At 44.4% G+C, this 15,228-nt stretch overlaps 2 protein-coding genes across 2 annotated transcripts in view; both read left to right on the plus strand.

The window, feature by feature from the left end:
* Agbl4 (AGBL carboxypeptidase 4) overlaps window positions 1-15,228 on the plus strand; it is a 1,414,634-nt gene that overhangs the window by 1,187,694 nt on the left and 211,712 nt on the right. The gene's annotated exons all lie outside the window — the stretch shown is intronic.
* Window positions 1-15,228, plus strand: part of Bend5 (BEN domain containing 5) — a 46,679-nt gene that overhangs the window by 13,555 nt on the left and 17,896 nt on the right. Inside the window, 2 exon segments of the mRNA XM_015485025.2 lie at window positions 1,518-1,651; window positions 3,705-4,089. Coding sequence (XP_015340511.1) covers window positions 1,518-1,651; window positions 3,705-4,089 — 519 coding nt within the window.

Raw genomic sequence — 15,228 nt, forward strand, 5'->3', positions numbered from 1 at the left:
CATTGATAATACCAAGTATAATGTCCCATTCTTTGAGGGCCTAGGGTGACAGCATAGTTTGGTGAATTGTGTGACTTTCCTGCTGTCATCCCTAAAACTCTGGTTATGGAGGAGAGGCCTGAGCTTGGAGACTAAGATCTTGCTCGCCTCTCCTTCCCCTGTCATGGAATGGCTGAGGGCCAAACAGGTGTTTCTGACTCAAGTCCCACCTTTGATAATCTGGGCCTCCATTCCTAAGACCATTTAGAAAGACTTAGCATTTGAGTACATTCATTAATAAGCATCCTTCTCAGCTTTACTAACAAATTGTAAGGAGATGGCCTTATACCTCAACCACCATGGCCTGGGTGAGGTGTAAGGCCATCTTAACACAGACAAACACATTCATGCATGAAGACCCTTGGAGACTAGATTTAACCAACTATGGGGTGTATCATGCTTTGGGTAACGTGCTAGAGACTGCACTTAAAGTACAACAGTGGCAGCCTTTGGGGAGTGTAAGAAACAATGGTTCCCAAAGTCTCAATTCAAGCCCAGAACACAAACTATTTTACCACAGGGGGCCAATTCCAGAGTGGGTTCAGATTTCTATCTCTGGAGCCGTAGCATTTGAAATTTTACTTTTGACACCTCCCGTGAGAGACAGATCTGGGAAGTATAGTTTGAAATCTGTGCCGAAACAAAACAAAACAAAACTCTTACAGATTCTCTGAGGTTGCACTTAAACAATGAGAAAGTGAGGAGAAATCATATCGTTTTGTATTGATGTAGCACTTTACAGTTTGTAGCATACTTCAGTACATGTTTTAAGCACATTGGAAGTTTTCTACTCCTGGCTGTTCCTCAGACCTGCGCTTTGGGCAGGCCTTACCCATCTTTTGGGTTTGAGTTTCCTCATCTGTGAAATGAGAGTTGGACCAGTTGGTTACTGAAGTTCCTCCTTCTATGATTTAATACAATTAAAAAGGTAGTAAATGTTACTCATTACTCTTCCCATATCTACCTTCCTCAGCCTGTCTTGCGTCAGGACTGTGGGGAGTTCCATGCCCTTCCAGCTTAGACCTTACCTTCAAAGGGATATTATCCCTCTTGTGCCACTATTGTCTGAACTGGCAGAAACCCAACAGATTTTCCTGGGAAGATACTTGGCTTATAAAGATCTGGATTATTGAGGGGTTCATATACCAGTTAAATTCAGACCAGATGACAGTCTAGAGGCAGTCCAATTCCAAGAGTCTAGAATTCCATAAAGCCTACCCTCTAAGTTGAACTTTGACCCCTAAGTGAATTCATTTGGGTGCTGTTTCAGCACTTTTTGTGACAGTGCTTTGAGCAAATACCCTCCATCCTAGAGGTGGATCTGCTCTGCTCCTTACTCTTAGGATCTGTGCATGCAGGACAATAATACTTTTCTTTTTTAACTGGTCTGGCCTCAGTCATTTTCTAGAATTTGAGTTTTGGGGCTTTTTAACCATTTTGATTCATGATTAACGTTGTTCTCTTGATATGCATTTTAGAAGACAAATCTGACCTTGAAAACAGTGTGATGCAGAAGAAAATAAAAATCCCCAAACTTTCCCTCAATCACATAGAAGAAGATGGGGAGGTTAAAGATTATGGGGAAGAAGATTTACAACTTAGACACATCAAGGTAACAAAATCTTTGCTCTTCTTAGAAGTATGTGGGACATTTTTATATTTCTCATAGCTAAAGAATTTTAATCTGGCCTCCTTCCCCACATAAATGTCCCCTGGTGTCATAGTTCATGATTTTTTCAGGGTGGAGGAGACTTGGGACAGCTAATGTGCATTTGCCTCGCTGGCCCACTTTCCAGGGAGCCCTGATTTATGCTGTGCCACCAAGCACAGTCCCATTTGCACAGTCTGTGCAGTGTCATCACTGCTATGGGTTTGGAACAATGTGTTTCTTCCTGACCACAGCTCTGGAGAGGTCACTGCTAAGTTCCAGGAACATTAAGAAGCTCTTGGTCTTGAGCAGCAGTTTAGAGCTAGTCACTCTCAGATGGCCCAAATAGCTAAGGGTGGACTCATTGTGAAAAGATGTTAGCCAGGACCACAGAGGGCATTTGTGGGACCCTGGTTTGGATGAATACTTTTACATGAGGTGGCATTTCCTTGCTATAGGCCCCAGTTGGCCTCCTGCTGCCTTCACTTTGAACACTTGCTAGAAATCTTGTTCAGCAAGCTAGCTGTTTTGTTTTGTGTAGTGAGTATCCCAGAGGAAGGGAGAGGGAAAAGAAGGAAAAAGGGTGACTTCTGCATTGAACATGATCTGATTTGGGACACAAGGTCAAGGCTGTTCCAAAGGCCAACTGCAAAATATGATGTTGTGTTCAATTCATGCCACTTGTGGCACCTCTGCTGTGGCCCCTTAGGTCATGCAGATTACCCAGAGATTAGCTAGACCCTAGGCCCAGGGTCTCACAGTATAGTGATGTGTAAGTGATCATTACAATTTAAGCTGCTAAAATCATCTATACTAGGAGTACTTTATCACTGCAGATAAAAGGACATAGGATTTCATCCTGTTACTCAATCTCATAGTCATGGCTTTGTTTTGTTTTGGTTCCCTTTAATTTCCCAAAACTCAGTGAAAGGTTAAGATAGGCCTGCCCAAGGTAGTTAAGTTGTCCAGAATCTTGTGTCCTCAGTTGTCTGCACCTCCCACACATGCCCTCAGTCAGGAGAGCTCCTAACCCTCCAGCCCTGGGTGAAGAGTTCAGCTGGTCCTGTAACTCCCAGTTCCCTCAGTGCAAGCTTTGTCCCCTTGAGCAGGAATTTCCTCAGGCAGCTAAGTCCCCAACCCTGGATAGTCATGGGTAATCCTCTTCTAAGTGAACATTCCTCTCTGAACTCGCTGTCTTGATGAGGGAGAGGCTGATAGATGTGGGGGAAGGAACCTTGTAGGAAATTCAGTTCAAATGCTGGTTCTAACTCTGTTCTTTAACTCACCATGTGATACTGAGTGTGGTTATTCCCATCTCTGGGCCTCAATTTCCTCATCTGTAAAATGAGGGAAACTGAGTACCCTCCAATACTAGCATTCTTTGAAGTTTTCAGTTGAGTAAACATTTAACAAGATCCTGCCAAGTGCCAGTTCTGAGTGAGTAGGCAGTGGAGAAACAGAAAATAAGACATTTTTACTGTCCTGTATTAGAGTGGATTAGAGTTTTTAACATTCTTCCCAAATAAAGCATTCTTGAAAAGGTTACATTGGTAGAGTGGCCTTTTTTATTTTCTTATGTTGAGTGCCATTCCCCTGTGATGGTGTAGCCTGTCCTGATTTTTCCCTAATTCTTTGCAAATATATATCGATCACCCCTCAAGAGCAAGTAACTGCCCAGGCATCGTGGATGTGGGGAGCTGGGGAATTTGGAAGGGTAGCCATGGTATATACATCCAAGAGGCAGAGTGGTGGAATGGAAAAAGTGCTGGCCTGGGAAACCAGAGCCTTGGTTCTGCCACCAACTGACCATATGACTTTGGGCAAGCCCCTTCCACACTCTGGACCTCAGTTTTCCCACTTGTAAATGAAGGGCTTTTACTGAGTGTTTACACAGCTGTCTACAAACACTGATGTTCTGTGGTTCTGTGATTCTAGGATTGTCTGGGGAAATATTGAGCTGCAGTCCAAGAAAGTCCCAGCTGCCCTTGCCTGAACTGATTCTCGTTGTCCTACACAGAGACCTGAGGGGCGGAAGCCGAGCGAAGTGGCGCACAAGAGCATCGAGGCAGTGGTGGCTCGGCTAGAGAAGCAGAACGGCCTGAGCCTGGGCCACAGCACTTGTCCTGAGGAGGTCTTCGTGGAGGCCTCCCCAGGCACAGAGGACATGGACAGTCTAGAGGATGCTGTTGTGCCCCGGGCTCTGTATGAAGAGTTGCTGCGCAACTACCAGCAGCAACAGGAGGAGATGCGCCACCTCCAGCAGGAGCTGGAGCGGACTCGGAGGCAGCTGGTGCAGCAGGCCAAGAAGCTCAAGGAGTATGGGGCACTTGTGTCTGAAATGAAGGAGCTCCGCGACCTCAACCGGAGGCTCCAGGATGTGTTGCTCCTACGGCTTGGCAGTGGTGAGTGCCCCAGCAGACCACCTACCACTCCAAATGGGGGACATTTTTTTTTTCAGCTCCTCTTCCAGGAGGGCTAAACAGAGAGATAGGCCAAGGCAAGGGGCAGAGGCCAGGGAGGGACAGAGACCGGGCTCTGCAGTTCCTTAAGGACAAGTCACTTCCCTCTCTCAGTATATCTGATAGGAGCTCATGGATGCAGCAGTGGGCACACTGTGATGGGAACACTGGGGAATGTGACTTAGAGAACAGAGGCTGACAAAACATTTGTTACTGCTAATTTATGCATTCTTTTAGCAAGAGGCATTGCCAGACATTATAAAATCCCTCTCCAAAGAGGTCTCGGGTCAGTAAAGAGAACTAGACATGATCCTAAAAACTTGTATTCCAGTTAGTCAGAAAGTAATCAAGGCCACAGAAGGGATGCTGGAAGTTCAGGGTGTGGAGTGGTTATTTGTAACTGAGGACATGAGGAGAACTTCAGGAAGGAACTGGGCCTTGGACAGGTGGGCACTATTCTTGAAGGTGGGCACTATTTCAAGGCACAGGAGGAGGCCAAGGGCAGTACACATGAGTATGGAAAAACACCTAGACTGTACTAAAAAGGGTACTGCAGATGTGCTCTGAGTGTGGATGGTAGAAGGCCTTGAAAACTGGGTGGCTTAGACTCCATTGTGCAGGAATGGAAAGTACTGAAAAGCTTTTGAGCAGGGAGGTACATGACTAGAAAGATGTATAAAATTCCTTTGGTTTGCTCATAGAAGGACTTAATAGCCTTTTTATATTGTACCAGATTTCAACTAACCAAGCTTTTAGGTTTTTTCATCTGAAGTGATTTAGAAGCAGGAATGAGGGGAAATCTGAAAGGTAGCAGCCTTGACAATAGGGAGAAATGTGTGCTTACCAGAGAGGACAAGACAGAAAACCTCCTTCAGAATACAAGAATCCACAACTGTAAAGGGCAGAGAGCAGTCCATACTGAGAAGATCACTGTAACACAAGTTCATAGCCTCCATGGCCCCTGAAGACAATAATTAACCCCAGTCAGGGTGCTTTGCTTGAAAAGGGGAGTAATCTAGTCCAGAAACACAGGTCTGTTCTCAAAGTTTAAATCAAATACTTCATTCAAGTGGATTTCCATGATCTAGATAATATATTTGTGTGCAAAGCTCCTTTCCTTTTTTATTTGTTTAGATAATTGTGCTTTTACCTGCCTTATATTTGCTGGTACTTTTTGCCTCTTAAAGTATGTCCCCAAGGTATTGTCTCAATAGCTCAAGGAGTCAGAGAGAGGCCTTTTCATGCACCTGCGACAAAGAAGGAGACTAGAGTAGGACATGCTAGAGTTACTCAGCAAGGTGGAGGCAGAGCTGTGTCTAAGACGACATTACCTGATTCTTGGGTAGTAACTTTCCCACTCTCCACCGCTGCCTTCACCTCAACCATGGTCCCCAAAATGTTAGCCCGTCAAGGTTCACAATGATACTGGAGGTCACAAGTGATTTGTAACTTCAGAAATATTGAAGTTCTTTATTCAAATAAAATTTCAAAGAGAAACCACAAATGGAAAAATTTGAGAAAGCTGTGTTCATCTTAGAGTGGGGGTGAAGGATGGTGAAAGAACTGAAATTTTCAGAGAGAGAAAAAAAAAATGTTTCCTGATCTTCAAGTGAATAATTTGTATGTTCACTGTGCTGTGTGTGTTATGTCTTTTGTGAACTTCTTGGTGGAGGATGAGGCACACTAACAACAAAACCTCTCCTCACCATTATTTCACTGCCCCGGGAAACTACCTGTTTTGCATGGTCATGAACTGAGTTTAAACTCTAGAAACCACTCCTGAACCTCAGGCAATGAGACACCGCATTTAGCAAGAGCATATGCTTTTTTTCATCCTAAAGTATGTAGACAGACCTGACTCTGGCCATAGTTTTTGTGTCTTGACTTTCCTGACTCTGCCATCCCTGTGAGGGCGGGTGGCTAGCTCTTCCCTGTTCTGAGTCACAGATATCATCGCAACAGGATAAGCTAAAGCCACAGTATGATTGGAGATCCTACCATGTGCAGTACCCTGTGCTCTTAGAGTTGTGGGCATCCATTGTCCCCAGCCTGGAAAGCTTAACATCTATTGATTAGCACATATTAACTGAAGAATGGTAATATAAGTTCTAAGAAAAATCCACAAGGGTCATAGTAATAAAAGGGTCTCTATCAATAGGAGGCATCTGTATATTTTTACAGAAAGAGTATAATCTTTGGAACCAGGTAGGCCTGGATTCAAATCCCAACTTCCCTACTTCCCAAGTCTGTGGCTTTGGAAACATTTCATTCCTTCCTCTCTTTCTTCCTTCCCTTGTTCTTCTTCTTTCCTATAAATATTTATTGGTCTCGTGCTGCATACCAGGTTTTTTGCCTAGTGGTAAATGAGAGTTCTTTTTATTGGGGATACAGTCCTTGCCCTCTGCCCTTGAGAAGCTCCGGAGTTTGGTGAGGAGACAGATAATGGCACAGTACACAGATGCCACCATAGAGACAAAAGCACAGAGGGCTAGGCATAGCTGAAAAGGGACCCCAGAAAATTCTTGGGGTGAGGGAAGAATGGCTTCCTGAAGGAAAAGACTTCTAAGCTGAAGCTTGAAGGGTGAGTTTTTTCATCCAGGCTAGAGTGAGTAGAGGGGAAGCGTGAGGGGCAGTCTAGGCAGAGAGCCCTTGTCTGAACCTCAGTGTCCTCATCTATAAAATGTGACTTTCCCCTTTACAACCTTGTGACATACAGCATAGTGCCTGACATTCTGGTACTCAGTTACTGTTAGGACCTTTTCCATGGCATTTAGTGGAGGAACTAAGACTGGGCCAGGTTTGGCTTTTAACTCTGTCTCCCCCAATCAGCAGTCTGCTGTATGATCATAGACAGGTTAACTCACTTTTCTGCCTCTCATGACCTTTTTCTGTAAAAGAAGATAAAGGGGTTATATGTGTTTGTTCAGTGTTCATTCAATTATTCAGCTGGCATCAACCAAATATTTTCTGAGCCTAGGAACTTGGGAGATAGAAAACAAAGACATCGGAAGGCAGGCAGAGGGTGGGGATGGAGGTAAACATGTGATTAAAATTTATAATAAACAGTAGTGGAGAAGAGGCTAGCATTAAGGTGGAGCTCTCTTTCTTGGTGAGTCTAGGAAGACAGCCCTGGTATACCAGCTCTTGATCTGTAAACAACACCAAGAAATAAAGCAGACAGAAAGTGAGAGAAAGACCCTGATCAACACTCAACTCCATGTGTGCTCTAGGAAACACATTCCGGCTTGATGTGGAGCTGGGCTTTGCCATCTTCCATCCCTAGGCCTGGCGTGAGCATTGCTCTTGGAGGTCTGTTCATGAGTATTTCACCTACTCACTCTCCAAGGTACCAGCCCAAAAGCCTTTGTCCACTTTGGTACTGGATCACTCATACCCTAATAGGCAAATTCAGAAACCAGGGAGACCATCAGGTCAGGAGATGCTCATTTTAAAAGGAACTCTCCCTGTCTAGAAGAAGCACTGTAGACTCCTCAGGCAGTGGGGTCCTGCAGGTGATAAATGGGAAGGAGTGGAGAGCCTGGCCTGGCCTCTTGAGGCTCATGAGGGCCTTGGAGTAGGGAGCTTGTCCTTTAGCAGCCAGGTGTTAAAATGGTTGGGGAGGTTGGAGACAGAAAGTGGAGCCCTACACAGAAGTGTGGGGATACAGCAAGATGGTAGAAGTTGTTGCAAAGACTTCACTAGATAGTTTAATTCTTCATTGTGTATTTATTCAATCTTCTTTCATTTATTTTTCAAAAATTAAAAAATGTATTTAACCAGAACATGGAGTCATGCTCTACAACATGGAGCCGTAGGACTGTGAAAGAACTGAGAGAGGATATAGGCTGTTGCCCTTATTTTGCTAATGAAGAAACATGTTCAGAAAGTGTCACTGGTCTATTGCCAGGGGCCTCCTTCCCTGGTCCAGTGTGCTTCTCTCTGAACCCACACCCATACGGCCTTCTTCTTTAGCCCTTCGATTTCATTGTCACTCACTTGGGGTTGACTCTGCAGACCATAAGTGGGACTCTGCAGTCTTCTCTTTGTAGAACATAATTTTTCTTTTCCATGATCTTAGCATGGGAAACATCCCTATTTCTAATGGCTCAGGATCTTGCCCCTGTCCCTTGAGTGTCCTTTCTCAAGTCTTCCATGACAACTGTCAAAATTAAATAAAGAAGCAAATGTAGAATTTAGCCCTGTCACCAGCATACTATAAGTGTTCAATAATTGCCCTTAGCTTTTCCTTTTCTTCCTTCTCCTGCCCACCCTCCCCTGGAGAAGTAAATGCTACAGATGCGAGGAGCATGAAGGTGTTCTGATTGACAGTGCACACACTTGTTGACCTCCTTGGTCATTCATTTAGTCTTTCTTTTCTTCAACAAACATATTGAGCGTATCCTTTGTGCCAAGACTGGGTTACGTGCTGGAAATACAGAAATAAATGAGACAGGGTCCCTTTTTTAAATATTCAGAAGCTAGTATGTGAATATTTTTGAAACCCAGCCTCAGTGAATTCCTAGGGGTGAGGGAAAACAGAACAGTAGAGACCCAGGGAGAGGGCAAGCACCCTTGCATGAAAGTGGAATCATCCCTAGGGCCTTTCTCAGTTTCTCCTCAGCTAGTTTCTTTATTCTTAGTAGATAAGGACCAAGGCTTGGGAATCGCCCCCTACCAACCAGTTTTTAACACCATAAGCACCAATTACATAGTGTAATTTTTTTTGGTGTGAGTCAGATAACATTAGTTGAGGTAAGGTGCTAAAGGGCTCTGTGAGGAATATGAAGGAGACATAATCCTTGCTTTCAGGAGACACACAGGTCTAACAGTGGCACCAAGTGTACACAGGACACCAGGGCAGAATAAAATCAGCGTTGTAATTGCAGGAGGGAGGCAGGTGATAATTTTAGATTTTGTGTGTATTTTAACAAGGAATGTAGGAAGAAATGATGAATTCTGACCAGAAGAGGCACAGATAATAATAATAATAGTAATTTACATGTGCATAGCACTGTACATTTTTATCTCATTGGACTAGTCTAGTAGCCTTGCAAGGCCAGGTAAGGATTATTATCTCCATTTGAGAGAAGAGAATGTGAAAAGAAGAGATAATGTCCCTGTTGGCTACATCATAAGCTGGTTAAAATTTTTGAAGAAGGAGAAAGTCATGTGGCCTGCATATCTGTCTTGGCTCTTCAGAGCTGGATTGCTAACACCTCTGTAACCCTCTGAGTTTATGCCCTGTGTCTGTCCAAGGTCTGTTAAAATACCAGCTTTGATCTTTAAAATCCTTTGTGGTTGGAGCTGGCTCCTTTAAGCCCAAATCTCTGATGGTGCCTTAGAAAAGGCAGCTAATGTCAGCCAAATGCTTCCTGCTGGGCTTCCCCTGTACTGGAGACTTCAGCAACAGATATTGCTTGGGTTTGAATATCAGTTCTCTTAATTCATTGCCTGTGTAACTTCAAGCAAATAATTTAACACTTCTCATTCTGTTTTCTGTAAAATGGGTATCTTAAAGCCCACCACACCCAGGCAGGACACCCAGCTTGAAGATGAAGAGCCCTGAGGTCAGAAGTATTGGAGACTTATGGTCCCTGAGGTCAGAAGTATTGGAGACTTAAATTCTGACTCTTCTGGGCTCTTATTTTGTTACCTTGGGCAAGTTACTTAATTTCCTGGGCCTTAGTGTATGAAACGGTCAATTATAGTACCAACCATATGGTTCTTTAGAGAATTAACTGAACAAATGCCGTAAAGATGTTTTCCCAGAGGTTGGCACATAGTAGGTACTTAGTAGGTTCTAAATTAAGATGTAGGGTCACTTGAAGATGTACAAGAAATAATGTGTGTACAGTGTTTGACACTTCACAGGTACTCATCCTACAGCAGAACATAGATGTGGCTGTCTGCCACATCATAATCCTTGGCCAACCCCTACTTCCCCTTCTAAGCTCAGAAGTTGTATTTGACTAGTCCATTTTATAACTATACCTGGACTATAGTTTGTAAAATTGTCTGCCCTCTCTCCCCCAATTTTCCTGGGCAGAATTTCATCTTCTCATCTCACATTCTCAATCACTCCCTTTGACCTTATCTCTGCTTTGAGACATCACCAGTTACGGCTCAGTTTCCTTTTTGACAGGGATTCTTCCTGAGGTGTGTTTATCTCAGAGCCCTTTCCATCTCTTCCAGCCCTCAATCATTCTCACCATAGAGCAGGAGCAGGGGGAAATGTTGGGCTTTGAGAGAGGCTGAAGAGGACAGGCAGGAGCCCCTCAGTCCAGTCAGGTTGTCCTATTGTCGCTGTAGAGGGGAGCCCCACAGTCTGCCTTTCACCTCAGCAGTGCCACAATTCACTGTCCCCTGTACCTCCTCTGCTTTGATGGCAGTAAGAGTTCTAATAGTGAGAGCTGCAGTCATTTATCTGAAAGATCTTGGTCATATTCCATTTTGAAGGATGTGTTTTGCGCTGTTGACTGAATCAGAATTAACCACAGTTCATCCAAGATATTTTAAAAGTCAATTTCAGAGTGTCTGAACAATTTAGGATCCTTCTTTCTTCCCGGAGTCCATTTTCCTGGGGGCCATGGGGATGAAACTGAGGGACATCTGTCTCTAGGCTATCTCTTTGCTAAGTGGTCAGGTAGTGAGAACACCCAGAGGAAGTTACTAGGTTTTCCCCTCTTGCCAGAGTGAGATGTTCTCCTCCATTAAAATGGGTCTTTGCCTTCAGTTTCATCTTGTTATAGACTTGTTTGCTGCTGGATTTTCTAGTTAGGAAATGCAGGTGGGAAAGAGTTTGATATAGACAAAAGCTTGCTCTTCTGGCACCTCTTGGACCAGACACTGAGGGCTTTTCATATATAAAACAACCTCAGTGGTGGATATGATCATCAGAAGAGGAAATAGGTTCAGAGAGATTTGGTAACTTGCCTAAGGCCACACACCCAGGAAATGGTAGAACAAGGTTTTAGACTGAGGCCTATCTCACTGTTCCATGTATGAGGAAGTTTGATTAGTCACTCAGCCCGTGTGCTTCTGCTGCACCATCCCCTCCTCTACCTGCCCTCACAATTAGATCTACATGTGCTGCAGTGGGTTTGGGGACTACAGGACCTATGCACTGTAAGATGGATATTTCCTGCTTAATTTAAAAGCCCACCATTTCTTTATAGTTTCTGCCTTTCCAGACTACATGGCCTCAAGATGTCACCAGAAAATTTCTAGAGTTTTCATAGAAATTATCTATAGAGAGAACCCAATTCAATGTTTCAGTCCCATCTTATTGTTGGGAAAGCTAGAGCCCAGAGAGAGGAAAGGACACGCTGTGCTGTGAGGAATCTGAGTATTTGGGTTTTATTTTGTTTTTTTTTTTGTTTTTTTTTTTTTAATGAAGCACTAGAAGGTTGATGCTTAGTGGATGCAGATGGATGGAATCAGTCTAGCCACCAGGACTCAGCAAGACCTGGAGGCTGGCCACACCCTCTCTTGCTGCCCCAGGGGTGCTTGGTGGTTAGGAGGGAATTTGTAGGCATCCAGGACCCACCTAGCTCATTCTCCTACACTGGCCTCCTAGAATAGAATGCTCTCTTGCTGCCATCTAATGCAGCCCCTCCTGTCACTGCACAGCTCTGGCCATATGGAAATGTTTTTATGCAGAAAACATTTGTTGGATTCTTCCTGTGGCCCTGTGCTTTCCATGGGGAAATAAAATAGATAAGACCCTGTCAGTGTCAAAAGAGTCAAGAGTCGCATCCTCAGTGGAATACAGTGAGAGGCTTGCTTTGCTCCTAGTCTCTTGCTGTTGGGAGAGGATATAGAAGAAGGTTCTTCCAAGACTGGGTGGGGGTGCTGTAGGTGGCTGTAGAAGGCCACAACTTAAGGAACTTAGTTTGATTTATCCAAATGAAGAGGAAGTGAATAGCATCTCAGGCAATCAAAGAGTCTGAACAAAGATTTGGAGTTGTGAGAGAGGCAGGGTTACTTAGGGAACTCAGGATAGTTTCTGGCCGAACTGCACAGTGAACGTGTGGTAGCAAGTGCAGCGAGACTGGAGAAGTAGCCTTGTACTGCAGGAGATTCATGGGGGCTCTCTCCCATTGGAGTAACCTGGGGTACAGTCTAAGCCCCTGAGTTGCCATTTTCCTCTGAACTAGGCTCATGCCCTGAAAGAAGCATCAACTACGGTCAGGGTCATGGATTAATATGGCAGGGAGACTTCAGCCACATGATCAAACTCTGCCTCTCCGGAACTCTTGCCCTAAGGTGCTCACAGTTGCCCACAGCAACACTTCAGGAGCCCAAGGGCAACCCTACACCATCCATCCCACTTATTCCCACCACAACCCCTAGCACCCCAACCCAACTAATTCTAGTCCAGGACCAAAGACCATATTACATACATGAAGAGCATGTATAAGGCTTTCCATGCTTCTTTGCACATGCCCTGTGCTGCCCTGAGAATACTAGCTGGGCCAGATAGTTGGATGGGAGGAGGGGGAATAACCACAGTGAAGAAGTCAGATCAGTGGCCACCAGCTAGCTGAGCATAGGCTCAGAACTCCTAGAAGTGAGATGCATCCTTGTGACATTCCCTACCATAACCCATAACCCCACACACATCAATGAAGTTCCTCACTGTCCTCTAGGAAGGCCAGGGAAGGTCACAGACCAGCCAAGAGTCCCACAGCATGAGCATTAGGTGAAAAGGCTGTGAAATCCCTGGAAGAGCCAGGCTTTGCACAAATTCACAGCCCTGAATTTGAGCACTTACCACCCGTGTCACTTGAGGCACACCACTTTACCTCACCCAAGACTCTACAAAGATAATAAGATTGATTTTGCAGGACTGCCCCGAGGATTAAGTTCTTTCACTGCACACTTGTTGAACGAGTATTTGATATGAGCCAGGGACATTGTGCTAGCTGCTGGGAACACAGCAGCAAACAAGACTGTGTCCACCCTCTCCTCATGCCCTCGGAGTTTATGTTCTAGTCAGTGATGTTGAAAAAATAATCATGTGATGGTGGGGTGAAAAGTGCTATAGAGATAAAGAGAGACTTTTGTTGTATTTAACAGAACATTCCATAGGTGTCAGTCACCTGTCCTCTGCTGTGTCATTTGAAATGGACAGTTACAGTTCCTCCAAGTAGGGGGAAAACATTGACCCCCAAGATGGGGGATGTGAGCCTGCTTCTAACAACTCTTTGCTGTGGTGCTTCACCCCTTTGAAAGGGGGCTGTCAGGTTCAGCCCTGCTCTGCTGCTCCCTGGTTCAGATTCCCAGTGAACAACTGTGGCCCCACTGTGGAGGCATCCACGGAGCTGCCGGAGTCTTGCCAAGTCCAGGCTAAATGCTAGAATTGCTTCTCCTCCTCTGCCCAGCAAAGCCTGCCCCAGCCCTCATTCACAAACCGCAGTCTCCCGTCAGAGCCCAGCCAAGCTGCCACTCTTCCCTGAAGTCTTGCAGGTGCTTTTAGCCGGTGGTGGTGCCTCCCTGTCCAAAATGTGCAGATTGTCCACTGCTCACTTTGTGGTCAGTCAGGGAGCCTGTATGTTGCGCTGCTTGTCTTCACCCAAGGGCCTCACACCCAACAAGCTCTTGCCTGTCCTCCAAGCCTCTGCACAGAAGTTTGTGACAGTCCTCCTATAGCCTTCCTTACACCTTTGCTTTTCTTCCACTGTCTTCATCCTAACCCTTGTCGGCTGCAGCTGTAATCTTTTTGGAGCTTCTTTATGCTGCCAGACTGTAAATCAATCAAGGTCACCTATCTGAGGGCAGGCACTTAGTAGATGCAGAATAAACTCTAACTCAAGGATTAAGATCAGATTTGTCTCTGCCCTCACTGGAGCTAAGAAGGAGACTGTGCAGCTACAGCACAGTCATGGGGGCTCTCTCCCATTGGAGTAACCTGGGTACAGTCTAAGCCCAGAGTGGCCACGGCCTTCCTGGGGCTGCGGTGATATCTGCAGAGGCAGATCCACCTGCTCAACTCTGAGTCATCTCCTGTCTCTTTCTAAGCCCTTTATTTACCTCCTTTGTTGTTACCTTGCTGTTCCTTTGTTTGGATCCTTCTTGAGAAAGAAGATCATCTTTATTCTACTAAATCTAGAATCTAAACCCCCTCTGTAGGGATTTTTGTATTTTTTTATGCATTTAAGAGTTGACTTCATTCATTTCACATTTTTGAAGAAGCTAGAATAGTAGTTGTAATAGAAAACCTCCAGAAGTAGAAGGATTTAATCATTCTTTTTAAGGCACACTAATATCACATAACAGAACATTCTAAAGGTTATCATTAACCTTTCTATTTCAGAAGAAATCAGAAATGCCCAAACATATAGATATTTTAAAGAAATGATGATTTCCAAACCTCCTGCAAATCACACAAGCAGTGACTTTTTCAAAATCTTTTCAGAGGAACTGTATGAGTCCAATTTAGGATTAAACAAGAATAGAGAAGTGTGTCATCTTATTTCTTTGTTGAGCCAATAAACATTTAATACCCTTACTCTGTGCCATGATCCCCATTTTGTGGGCAAAGCCACTGTGTTAAAGAGGTTAAGTTTGTAGGCTACAGAATCAGGATTTGTACTGTATTTTTCTGACACCAAATCCATTGCTCATCCATCAAATCACAGCCATCTGTATATAATAATAATAGCGTTTCACATGTTAAATTCTGAAGTTATCCAGAACTGGGACTTATTTGATTTGTCCCTGAGTCCCCAGTGCTTCTTACAGAGCCTAGATCCTGGTGTGCCATCAGATTGCATGATAAGTGAGTTCATGAATGATTGAGGGAAGAGACAAGCACTACCTTTTATACTCCTTTAAAAGCTTCCTTTACTCAGCTGAGAGGTTTCTTTCCATGGAAGGTATATTTTCCCCAAAATAAACTTCAAGTGTGTGTCAATACCAGAATGCAAGTGGATCAAAAGGGCTTTCTTTTTTTCCTACTCTTCCCACAAAGTAAAAAAAGTTCCTTTGTTACCTAAAATATCTGCACCAGTTCATACAACGCTGTCTCTTAACGCAAGTGCTTATTATTGTGGCTAATTTGGTCACATGTGTTGGAGGGAG

Source organism: Marmota marmota, unplaced genomic scaffold (genome assembly GCF_001458135.2).
Source record: "Marmota marmota marmota unplaced genomic scaffold, marMar, whole genome shotgun sequence".
Classification (NCBI taxonomy): domain Eukaryota; kingdom Metazoa; phylum Chordata; class Mammalia; order Rodentia; family Sciuridae; genus Marmota; species Marmota marmota.